Source organism: Jaculus jaculus, chromosome 6 (assembly GCF_020740685.1).
Source record: "Jaculus jaculus isolate mJacJac1 chromosome 6, mJacJac1.mat.Y.cur, whole genome shotgun sequence".
NCBI lineage: Eukaryota > Metazoa > Chordata > Mammalia > Rodentia > Dipodidae > Jaculus > Jaculus jaculus.
The window spans coordinates 19274574-19286831 of record NC_059107.1 but is presented as its reverse complement, the minus strand read 5'-3'; the positions used below and the strand labels follow the sequence as shown (position 1 = coordinate 19286831).

General features: G+C 42.2%; 1 protein-coding gene across 1 annotated transcript; it reads right to left on the bottom strand.

The window, feature by feature from the left end:
• Positions 1 to 4849: 4849 nt before the first annotated feature.
• Positions 4850 to 11209, bottom strand: Ccng1 (cyclin G1). Its single transcript, XM_004661042.2, has 6 exons — positions 11056 to 11209; positions 9920 to 10180; positions 8303 to 8556; positions 7394 to 7472; positions 7214 to 7312; positions 4850 to 7011 (listed from the first exon to the last, which is right to left on the bottom strand). Exons 2-6 carry the CDS (start codon positions 10178 to 10180, stop codon positions 6820 to 6822), a joined length of 885 nt encoding a protein of 294 aa, XP_004661099.1. The 5' UTR covers positions 11056 to 11209; the 3' UTR covers positions 4850 to 6819.
• Positions 11210 to 12258: the final 1049 nt, after the last annotated feature.

Genomic DNA, 12258 nt, shown 5'->3' with positions numbered 1-12258 from the left:
AGTGACCTTGGGATGACTCAGAAGTAAGAAGTGCTGGAAATAAGTGACAGGAGTGTTCAGTACTGCAATATCTCTTATCGTACCTTCCAAGGCTCAGGGTCTATTGAGGAATAGGTGGCAGAAAGAATGTAAGAACCAAAGGAAGGACAGGCCTCCTTACAACGTGCTCCCCCCAGATACAAAATGGCCTGGATATCCATGACCTCACAGTGTCTGACACTACCTACACAAGACCATCATAATAGGAGGAAAACATCATGACATCCAAATAAAAGAGACTGATTGAGAGGGGTAGGGGCTATGATGGAGAATGGAGTTTCAAAAGGGGAAAGTGGGGGGAGGGAGGGCATTAAAGAATTTGCATTATGGTTCCAAAACAAGAAAGTACTTCTCAGACCCAGCAAGCTTTGGTCCCCACCTGGGGGGCAAAAAAACAAAACAAAACAAAAAACCTCACAAGAGGATGTATGGCAGATTAGAATTGTTGGAGGAGAACTGAACCCTATGACTGTGCTCCTAATGATGCTTGCTCTCATTCATTGTCACACAGTACAAAACTTTTATCTGCCAACTATTAAACCAGCTGGTGGTGGGCACTATTGGATAGCATAAGGATGGGAAGGACATATCAGTCAGGTTAATATGTTAGGCCCATGGAGAAATGTTACTAACCAATCCAGGACTAATACTCATCAGTATGGTGCATATAAACAGACAGTTTATGCTCAGGATGCTGGATTGCCTAGCTGCAAAACTGAAGAAGGGTTCTAATGTAGATACTGTTTACTCCACTGCTGTTATTAATATTAGTTTGTCTTTAGGCAATCCTGAACCTAATAATGATCAGAAGTTTCGGATTCAATTAGCAGTTAGTACCATAAATAATGCATTTTGCATTAAGGAGGGAACCTCTGTGAAGAAGTTATTAGCTAACAATCTCATGGGATTATCTGGTGGACATGATGAATATATGAATATATATATTCATATGTATATATATATATTTTTTTTTTCTGAGGTAGGGTCTCACCCTAGCCCAGGCTGACCTGGAATTAATTATGTAGTCTCAGGGTGGCCTTGAACTCATGGCGATCCTCTGACCTCTGCCTTCCGAGTGCTGGGATTAAAGGCGTGCGCCACCACGCCCGGCTGGATATACGAATATTATTACTAAAGGTAAACTCGCTCATCAGGTAGAGATGATTTCCCACGCTGAACCTGCATTGCCCATTTCCTTTGCTCTGCACTGCTTGTTTATTGACTGGTGCGTTGCCTGTCCCTGCAAAGTGTTCCATTGACCATTATGTCTCCCTTCCTGCTGGGAAGAGACGCCTGTGGGATGGGTTGTTCTGTGCAGCAATACTGCTTATCAAACTTTGCCAGTTAATTTTTCTTGTACTTGCTCGCAAGGGATAATTTTTCCTTTGCTGCCCACATTACCTAATTCACAGCATGTCATCCTCAGGCTTCCCGCCAACTGTGGTGATCAATTGCATTTTACAAGTTTCCCCAAACAGCCATTGTGGCTGCTTTTGTTTTACCAGTACCAAGTTTAGTGGTAGGACTGCAGCGAGAAATTGCTCAACTTACCCTGTGTATTTAGTAACACAGCTCATTTCATTGCCTAAGTCTTGGTTGAGATTAACCTAGAAATGAAGGATTGCCATACATCAGTTATTCAGAACTGACGGCTACTGTTGATTTTCTCTCTCTCTCTTTTTTTTTTTTTTTTTTTTTCATTTTTCCAGATAGGGTCCCACTGTGGTCCAGGCTGACCCGGAATTAACTATGTAACTTCAGGGTGGCCTTGAACTCATGGCAATCCTTCTACCTCTCTTCCCGAGTGCTGGGATTAAAGGCATGCACTACCATGCCCAGCTTCTTTTTTTAAAAAATATTTTATTACTTGTTTATTTGAGAGAGAGAAAGACACGGGGTGGGGCAGGGAGTGACAGAATGGGTGCGCCAGGGCCTCCAGCCACTGTAAACGAACTCCAGATGTATGTGCCACCTTGTGTATCTGGCTTAGGTGCATCCTGGAGAATTGAACTGGTCCTTTGGCTTTGTAGGCAAGTGCCTTAACTGCTAAGCCATCTCTCCAGACCCTGATTTTTTGACAAAGCTTTATTTAGGGTGTGAGCAATTTCTGGGAATGTGTTATTTCAGTATCATTGACAATTCCAATATTACTCAGCAACAGTTAGACCAAGTCAGACAAGAGATAGGTAAAATTCATTAAGACAAGCCAGGCATGGTGGCGCATGCCTTCAATCCCAGCACTCAGGAGGCAGAGGTAGGAGAATCTCTGAGTTCAAGGCCACCCTGAGACTACATAGTGAATTCCAGGTCAGCCTGAGCCAGAGTGAGATCCTACCTCAGGGGGAAAAAAAAAAAAAAAAATTAAGACAATACCTGGTTTTGGCCCCAGTAGTTTTCTTGGTCCCTTTCCTAGGACCTGCTTTTGCCAATTCTATTGATGGTTCTCATCATCCCTTGTGTTCTACAATATCTTATATGACTCATGTCACCTCTTGCCATGAAGCTTACATAGATTTCATGAAGTTCACAAAGAGAGGGTACATGTAGGGGTCTTTTAGCTTATCCTAGTAAAAACTCTGTTTGCAGAATTTGTGATTCTGCTGACACATTTTGGGAATAAGGACATCTGTGCCTATCCCAGAAGGCTGGGGACAGAATTTGTGATGTTGAGTATTCATCTCTAGTTACAAGCTAGCGAGAGCATTTCCTGCTTCTGAGATAAGGAATTACTGTCTACTTTGTTTTAAGCCATTATCTGTATAAACTGCATGAACCTTCTACATAGAGCTGTTTTTTTTTAATATTTTTTGTTCATTTTTTATTTATTTATTTGAGAGCGACAGACACAGAGAGAAAGACAGATAGAGGGAGAGAGAGAATGGGCGCGCCAGGGCTTCCAGCCTCTGCAAACGAACTCCAGACGCGTGCGCCCCCTTGTGCATCTGGCTAACGTGGGACCTGGGGAATCGAGCCTCGAACCGGGGTCCTTAGGCTTCACAGGCAAGCGCTTAACCGCTAAGCCATCTCTCCAGCCCCATAGAGCTGTTTTAACAAAAGTTCTGCAGGCTGCTGCCTCTGGGCTACTGTGCAGAAGAAAAAAAAAAGTAAGTATTGGGGCTGGAGAGATGGTTTAGCACTTAAGGCACTTGCCTGCAAAGCTAAGGGACCCAGGTTTGATTTCCCAGGACCTACATAAGGCCAGGTGCACAAGGCAGCACATGCATCTGGAGTTTGTTTCTAGTGGCTGGAGGCCCTGGCATGCCCATTCATTCATTCACTCTCTGTCTCTCTCCTCCTCTTCTTTTTTCTCATTCTCAAATAAATAAATAAAATACACAAAAAAGTAAATATCAATTCGTTTTTAGATAGTGTGCTCCATAGTTAGAAATACATATAATGTTCAGGTTCTTTAAGACCCGAACATGAGGCTGGGCATAAGTCTTTGTGGGCAGAGTGCCTGCCTTGCATGCTTGAAGCCTGAGTTCAATCCCCAGCACCTAACATCAGCTGTGGTAGCAGAAGTCTGTAGTCCCAGCACTCAGAAGGTAAAGGCACTAGGATCAGAAGTTCAAGGCCATTCTCAGCAAAAGTAGTTTCAAGGCCAGTTTGTGATACTTGAGACCTTATCTCAAAAACAAACAAAAAGGGCCCCCCCCAAAAAAATAAACAAAAGAAACTTAGCAGAGAGGGGAATAAACAGTGGGAAGGGGACTTAGTATGTCTCCCTTGAGTGCAGTATAGCTTCTTTCTCATCAGCCAATCTTGGAAAGTACACTTTATAATTTTTAAAAATGTTTTAAATCTATTTTTTATTTGAGACAGAGATTAAGAAAGAATGGGTGCACCAGGGCCTCTAGCTACTGCTAACGAACTCTATACACATGCACCACCTTGTGCATCTGGCTTATGTAAGACCTGGAAAATTGAGCCTGGGTTCTTAAGGGGCTTTGCAGGCAAGCACCTTAAGCATTAACCCATCTTTCCAGCCCTGTAAAGTACTTTAAACAAATAGTTCAATATTACTTAAGCAGTTAACAATACTGTCAGTAGTAACTGCCCTGTTGGAATTTATGTAAATTAGGGAAGAGCCTTGCAAAGAATATAGGGTAGGTTACATAGGAATCTAAACTTTAAGGACACCATCCATAGCAGTGACAGATAAATGAAAAGTGATTTTAATCATGCTTAAACACACCTTTTCAATGGACATCAAACATATTTGTCTTAAGAACATTAGAAAGTAGCCAACTAGGCAATGGCAATATTAAGAGATTTCATTGTCTGCTTTCTTGCATTTTCAGTGCAAAACGAGTAGACAATGTAAGGAGAGCTTTTTATAATTTCAAGACATTGCTAGGACTTGAAAGATGGCTTAGTGGTCAAGGACTTGCCTGCAAAGTCTAAGCACCCAGGTTTGATTCTCCAGTATCCACGTAAGCAAGACACACAAGGAGGCGCATGTGCCTGGAGTTTGCAGTAGCTAGAGGTTCTGGTGTGCCCATTCTCTCTCTCAAATAAATAAATAAAAACAGTAAAAATAATAATATAAAAAAGACATTGCTAAAATAAGAAAAGAAACAATTTGGCCCACCACCACCACACCACAAGAAAGAAAGAAAAAAAAAAAAAAAAAAACCAACTTGGGTATGGTGGCCCATGCCTTTAATCCTAGCCCTAGGGAGGCAGAGGCAGGAGAGGATCCCTGTGAATTCGAGGCCAGCCTGAGACTACATAGTGAATTCCAAGTCAGCCTGGGCTAGAGTGAGACCCTACCTCAACAAAACAAAAACAAAACCAGTGAGAAAAGGAGTGCATTCCATTCATTAGTTTTATTGAAAGGTATACCCCCTGGTACCAAACAAAAATGTAGTTGGTTAGGTTACCTCTCCCAACTCAAAAATTAACACTGAGGTTTCCAAATATTGAAGTATATCAGCCTTTTGGGAAACTGAATAGTTGTAAGATATGGTTTACAAAAGCTAAGGATTAAAATACACTGGTTCTTTGGTTTATTTTTCACCACTCATTTTTCCATAGAATTATGTCAACACTAGTTACAGCCATTCTGGATGAACTCAGGTTGTCCCTTACACTGAGTATTCTTTATGACACTTGAACGCCACAGATCTCCTCACATTCATTGACCAACAGAGAGAATCCTGAATGCTAACTGCCTCAGAGATCTCAAACTTTTCTTAAAACACCCTAAGGAATTTCTACAAGCATATTCTGTTCCTTTTAAAACAAAATTCTACATTAGAAGCAATGGTAACTTTATAAAAACAATTTGTAATAAAATTTCTGGAGTGCTTTATCTGGCCTGAATTTACTTTCCCGGGGTAAAGCAAGTTTTCAAAATGGTAACTCATTCTGAGCTATCAATATAGTAGAAACAAATGTTCTCAAATGTGACTAGATTGAAAGAGTAGATTCTGTATAAAAAGTTTTGTTTTGTTTTTTTTTAAATCATGGATACAAAAATCACCTGCTTTTCAGAAGAAATATTCATGGATATGCCAAACTTGTGAAGTCTCTACTTTTTGCTTTGTATAAAATTCTTCAAGTTTAAAGGAATACCTCATGTCAGAATTATCCACTGCTTGCATTATGGGTGCTAAGAAATATTAACTGCCCAGAGTATTAGCCCTTACACTGCCTTAAAGTGCATTTGTGAAATGTTGGTTTTGATATAAACCTCATGATTTAAATTTCATTAACCATTTTCAATACCAACTAAATATACTGATCCAATACAGAATGTTAGATCAGTGTTAGAAACTAAGATTCACAGTTTACCTCCTCAGGCTTATTGCTATTACTTCACATTTATGTCTTTAGCTTTGATTTAAATGCATCACAGGTGAATTCAATTCTCAATAATTCTATGGAGCACTGAACTGGGCAGTTGTCCCAAGCTGAGAACACCACACCAGTCTAGTTGTGACATTGTGAGTTCTCACTGCTTCAATCCACTCCAACAGGGAATCCCGAGCCTGGGGTCATGGAGAAAGGTGTCAGAGTTGAAATTTTTTGTTTCTGCAATGATATTATCCAAAGACAACAGAAAAACAACTTAATCGAAGTCTGCCTACATATCACCAGCAATCATGTGTAGATGTGTTAACATTTAGTTTTGAATACAAAAAGAGAAACCATCACTATGAATTAAGAAATTTAGATGGCAAGAATATGTAGTTTATATCAGTAACCAAGTTTACATTTTTAGACATATTACTTTCTAGTATTTGAACCACTATAGCTAGCTATGCTATGTTAACAACAGTATTGAGACACCCTATCAATGTCCAGGACGCTGATGTAGAGGTCACCTGGCCAGCATTACTCATCATGCCTTTGCTCATCGGCTCACATGCTCAGCGTTGTTCATATGCAGGTGGAGCTTTTGCTCCTGTTATCCTACTTGGCCTGTGTAACTAAATGAGCAACATGGTGAGATGGTAGTCAAGCTGAAAAAACTACTATTTTAGTACTATTAAAAAAAAAAAAAATCAGGCTTGGGAGAATGCTGGTTTTAAAGCTGAAAACTTAACATTTTTGGGAGTTGGGAAATTCCTTTCTCCTAAGAATATTGTGTCTTGTACATGGTAAACACCTTCATGTAACAGTTGACTAGATCAGTGAAATCATTTTTTTTTCCCTTTTCTACTTCAACTTCATATCATTTATTTTGAAGATACTATTTCAATTCTTCAGCTGAGAAAGAAAATTATCACACTGGAAAGTTTCCCCTCATCAGAGAGTAACCTCTAAATTTGGAAACTAAGAAATGGTTTCAGGAATCGTTGGCAGGTGGGTCACCCTGTGGTAGCTGCGTTTCAGCTGTCGTGCGGTGCGCCCAGAAACCATCCATTTCAACTTCTGAACGTCAGGTTTGGAACACTTGCTGGATGAATATTCAGCTAGACACTTGGATACAAGCTCTTGCCAGAAGGTCAAATCTCGGCCATTTATCTATACACAAAATTTTTTAAGAGTTATTAAATATTAAATCATGGCTACATTTGCAGTCATAAATGTAATCCTATTAATGTCTCTTTCCTCATTATCAACAAACAGAGGACAACTAAAAATTTAAATATCATTTTGCCTCAGGAAGCTAAGGAGTCAAGTTTCTTTTATAGCTAATGGGATTTATGCTATGACCTTGACATACCTTGGAATGTTTCTGAAGACTTTCTACTTCTTCTGTTAACATTGCACACTTCAGTGTTTGGATCTCCAGTGCAATGATAGACAAAGCCAACACAGAAGGCTGAAAGAGAAGAGTGTAAAGTAAATACCCACTGTAAAAACTGATGTCCATAAATAGGTTTGATCCTTACAAAATACTTACCTTTGCTTTAGAAAATATGATCCTGCAGTGACACGCCTTGAGTTGAGCTTCCAGTCTCTCAAAATTAAGACTGTTTCTCCTGTAAAGAGATTGGGGTTGACTATAAATATTACTCCTAGTTGTCAGACATTGCTAGAAATAAAATTAGATTTTTTGTTTTTGGTTTTCGAGGTAGGGTCTCACCAGGCTGACCTGGAATTCACTATGTAGTCTCAGGGTGACCTTGAACTCATGGTGAGTTCTGCCTCCTAAGTGCTGGGATCAAACGCATGCACCACCATGCCCAGCTAAAATTAATTTTTTATTTTAATTAATTAATTAATTTGTTTTTTTTTGAGGTAGGGTCTCACTCTCACTCCAGGTCAGGCTGACCTGGAACTCACTATGTAGTCTCAGGGTGGCCTCAAACTCACGGCAATCCTTCTACCTCTGTCTCCCAAGTGCTGGGATTAAAGGCGTGTGCTACCACACCCAGTTAGATTAGTTTTTAAAATGAAACTCATGTATACTTATTATAGAAAATTATTTGAGGAAAAGGAATTTCTCTCCCATCTGACATATTAACAAGAGTACCGGCATAGTTTTTGTATGATTTTGGCCAGAAACAATTTTTTAAAAAAAGACAGTATTATACCACAAACACCAAGCTTTCTTTTCATTTCAAACTTTCTATATTAACTGAATGGCCTTTTTCCATAAATTTTTGTTAAATGCTTCCCTACTATGTTCTATAGAAGTTGATATATCCTTTGATCTAAGAATGAGCTTTTAAGAAACTATTAACTGAGTCTTTCATTTTTGCCGGGCATAAATAAAATTCAAGGAATTACAGATACCACATTACTCATACTGATTACAATTCTACCAGGATGTTTTACACACTAGCCAAACCCTTCTATGTTCACATACCTCTCATATGGCAAGTTCTCTTGAATGAGTGAATAATAGAGCTGCAGGAATTGAAAGGCAGTTGTAGCTTTGACTTTCCAACACACCTTCTCCAATATAATCTTTTCCATTCTCATCAAGTCTGAAACCGTGAACCGATACTGACTTATCCGGATCAAATCAGTTGCCAACGGGACGTTCCTTTCCTCTTCTGTCAGTTTTACTGCTAAATAAAAACAGCTCAGTCCAACACACCCGAGATGCTTCGGCTGTACCTACAAACAAAAACCAAACATCGATGGCATGCTAAAATCTTTACCACACTTCAATTAATACGGCTAACAATAACCTAGAACTGAAACCCTCTATTATGGATTTGTTACACTAAATGACAGGTACTGGTGCAGTCACCTATAAGACTATTATCTTTGAGGGATACCTGTATGTTATTCATTTCAACATATGTAGGTTCAAAGGTAGAGCTTAGGGCTGGAGATCTATCTGACTGGTAAAGTCTGACTCCTGTGTGCAAAACACTGGGTTTGATCTCCAGCTGTGGAAAAAAAAAAAGTGGTACCCACACATAAAGTAGCTAAAGCGTTGGTAATATGTTGACAAGTTTCTTGAACCATTCAGCAAATACTTAGTTCTTTCTATACATGGGCATCATGTTAGCTGCCAAGAACTAAGCTATGAGTTTTCATTCCAGTTATATCGTTATTCCATTATTTTCCAGGAACCATGGGTATGCAGCAGGGAAGGCAGATGCATTTTTCAGTCAGCTTTGAAAAAACACACGTTTTGCTTATCCAGTATAAGGAAATAACTATATATGGACTTTCTTTGGACAGTGTTCAGACCTTATTGCATGTAGATGGAAGCTGGAAATGCCAAATAGCTGAAATCATTACAATTGAATAGCAGTGATCCATAAGTATATCCTAGCAGGACATGGTGGCTCACAGCACTCGGGAGACTGAGATAGGACAATGATCATGAGTTTGAGGCCAGCCTGGGTTACAAAGTGAGTTCCAGAAGACTGTGGTGACACTCGCCTTTAATCCCAGCACTCAGGAGGCAGAGATAGGAGGATCGCTGTGAATTCAAGGCTACCCTGAGACTACACAGTGAATTCTAGGTCAAGCTGGGCTGGAGTAAGACCCTACCTCAAAAAAATCAAAAAACAAAACAAAAAAATGAGTCCCAGGTCAGACTGGATTAGGGTGAGACCCTGCTTCAAAACAACAACAAATGCATACACACACACTGTTAACCAGTCTGATATTTTTCCCTGAACATGTTGAAATCTAAAAAGTGTAGATAAAAAAATATTCACCTGTAGAAATAAAAAAAAAATAACCAATCAACAAGTTTGTAAAAACAGCCAACTTTTCCTGCTGAAAGACCAATCGTTTTGACACTGGACTATTTTCCACTTCCGTGTATAACTAGTAAAGGATGCATCACTCTTCGTCAGGGGAAGGAGGCAGCTGAATACCACAGCATAGAAAATTATCAGTATTTCAGTTACTTGCTGAAAATACAAAAGATCACATTCCTGAATACCAGCCCGATGTCGGCAATTCAATTTTTTAAAAACACAAATTAAGCAACCGGGTAGCGTAGCCTTCAACATACCTTCATTTTAGACAGGAATCTGTCCAGTAAATTCACAGCTAAAGAAAATGTCTCAGTGTCGAAACCAAAGAACTGAGTTAGACTAAGCAGATCTTTCACTTCAAAGTCCCTCAGTCTCGCAGTCATCCTGAGGCCATTATCGTGGGCAGACTCAATCAGTTTCAAGCCGCAGACCTTTGGCTGACATCTGGACTCCTGTTCCAACAGGGTATTCAGCTGGTGTAGCAGTTTCTGCGAGTCGGTCGTCAGTACTTCTATCATCTATATATAGCACAAATCCCAGAAAGGACTGTAAGAATATCTCTTCCTACTTCCCATGGCCATCTTTGCATTGTGCAGGGAAAGGCTGTATACCACAAGTCCCCCTTCCTCATAGAGACTAAATGGCTGCAAAGCGCAATGGGCTTATTTCTGTAAGTTCGTCACGTCCTACAATGCCGGTTCCTAGAGGACAGGAACAAGGCTTAAACCCCCACCCCCAAGTTTCAATTAAGACTTGTTCACATTGTTGACCCACAGACTCAAATAGATACTGGAACACGGCACGTCAAAACTGCTCAGTTGGATGGCAGTACGTATTCTGCCATCTATTAACGACGGGACCCATTGAAGTTGGTCGGTTTTTCTGAGTTCCGTCTCTGGAAAGTGGCAATAAGGTTATCACCTAGCTCACGGAGCACTTACCACAATAGCCGGTAAAAAAAAAAAAAAAAAAAAAAAAGCCTATTTCCACATCTGTAAAAGGAGGTAAGAAAAAATACACAAAATGACTCGGTAGCTCATAGTAAATTAACCTAAAAGCGTTAAAAAGTTAAGAGGAATCCGGGGTTGCACTCGTGCAAAGAGTGCATAACCAAGCTCAACCCCCGCCCCCCACGCGCTGGGTCCCGGCTCACACCCACGGGAAGGCAGGGCATCGGGGGTGCCCAGGAGGAAGCACCAACTTCGGGGTTAGCAGTGTGGCTCCCGGGTACAGTTAGAGGCTGGGCGGGCCTGGCACACGCCAGCTCCGGGGCCCGACGGGCTCCGCCCGGGCAGCGCGCACTAGCCTGGGCCCGCGTCCTAGGTGCACCCGGGGATGGGCGCGGCCGGACTCTCCGGGGGACCCCCCCCCGCCCCGCCCCACCCCGGCTCACCTTGAGTGACAGTCCCTGCTCCGCAGCGGCGACCACCCTCCCCGGGCCTGCTCTCACCTCGCCCCGCGACACCGATCCGAGAGGATTTGGGGGCGCTGGGGGCTCGCGGGCAAGCGTGGCGGGGCCCGGGGAGGGGCGGCGGGTCGGGGGGTGGGGGGTGTGCAGGGATCCGCAGCACCGCCCAACGCGCTCGGCCCGTCTCGCGGTCCGGTCTGAGCCCCGAAGGCCCGGCCCGAGCTCGGGCTGATAAACCTGGGGGCGGGGCTTCCCGGAGCCGCACATTCGCCGCCGATTGGTCGCGTTCTTTTGACGGATGGCTCCTGCGCTCGGGAGCTCGGCCAATCAGCGCTCACTTCCCATTGTCTGCAGCCAGGTTCTCCAGCCGGGAGGCCACGCCCCCGCCGCTAAGCCTCTCTCATTGGAGGGTTTCCCAGGGTCCTCATTCCAGACGTGCTGAACTCCGCTGTGTGCCAGCTCCTGCCCGGGCTAGTCTGGGCGGCCTAGAATGTGCCGGGGTTCCTGACCTGCCTTCTCTTTCTAAAAACACAATGACGAGCTGAAAACGAAAGAGAGAGAGAGAGAGAGAGAGAGAGGCAAGCTTTGATTCTCATTGGCGCTGGATGCTTGGCAGAGTTTTCTATGGTGTGGTTTACTACATTCCAGAGGGTTCTCTTTGGAGCTTTGGAAATCAATTGACCTTTTTCTTAGTTTGCTTGTTTGTGTCACAGCAGGTATTACAATGGAGCTCTGGACTATGTAATGTGTTGGTCCTCCGCCAGTTTTCTTGATTTGCCTTTTATTTTTCCTAAATTATATTTATTTATTTGAGAGAGGGAGGGAAGAAGAGGTGTATCACTACAAACGCATCTGAAATGCCTGTGACACTTTGTGCACCTAGCTTTATGTAGGTACTGGGGAATCAAACTCCACTGGCAGGCTTTGCAAGCAAGGGTATTTAACTGCTGAGCCATTTCCCTAGCCTGTCAATTTGCTCCCCTCCCCAGCCCCAGGTAGGGTCTCATTCTAGGTCATGCTGATCTGGAATTTACTATGTAGTCTCAAGGTGAACTTGAACTCACAGCCGAGTACTAGAATTTAAAGTGTGTGCCACCACACCACACCCGGCTGAATTTGCTTTTAAAATTTATATTAAAAAAGTTGAGGCAGGGGGTTGGAGAGATGGCTTGGCAGTTAAGCCCTTGC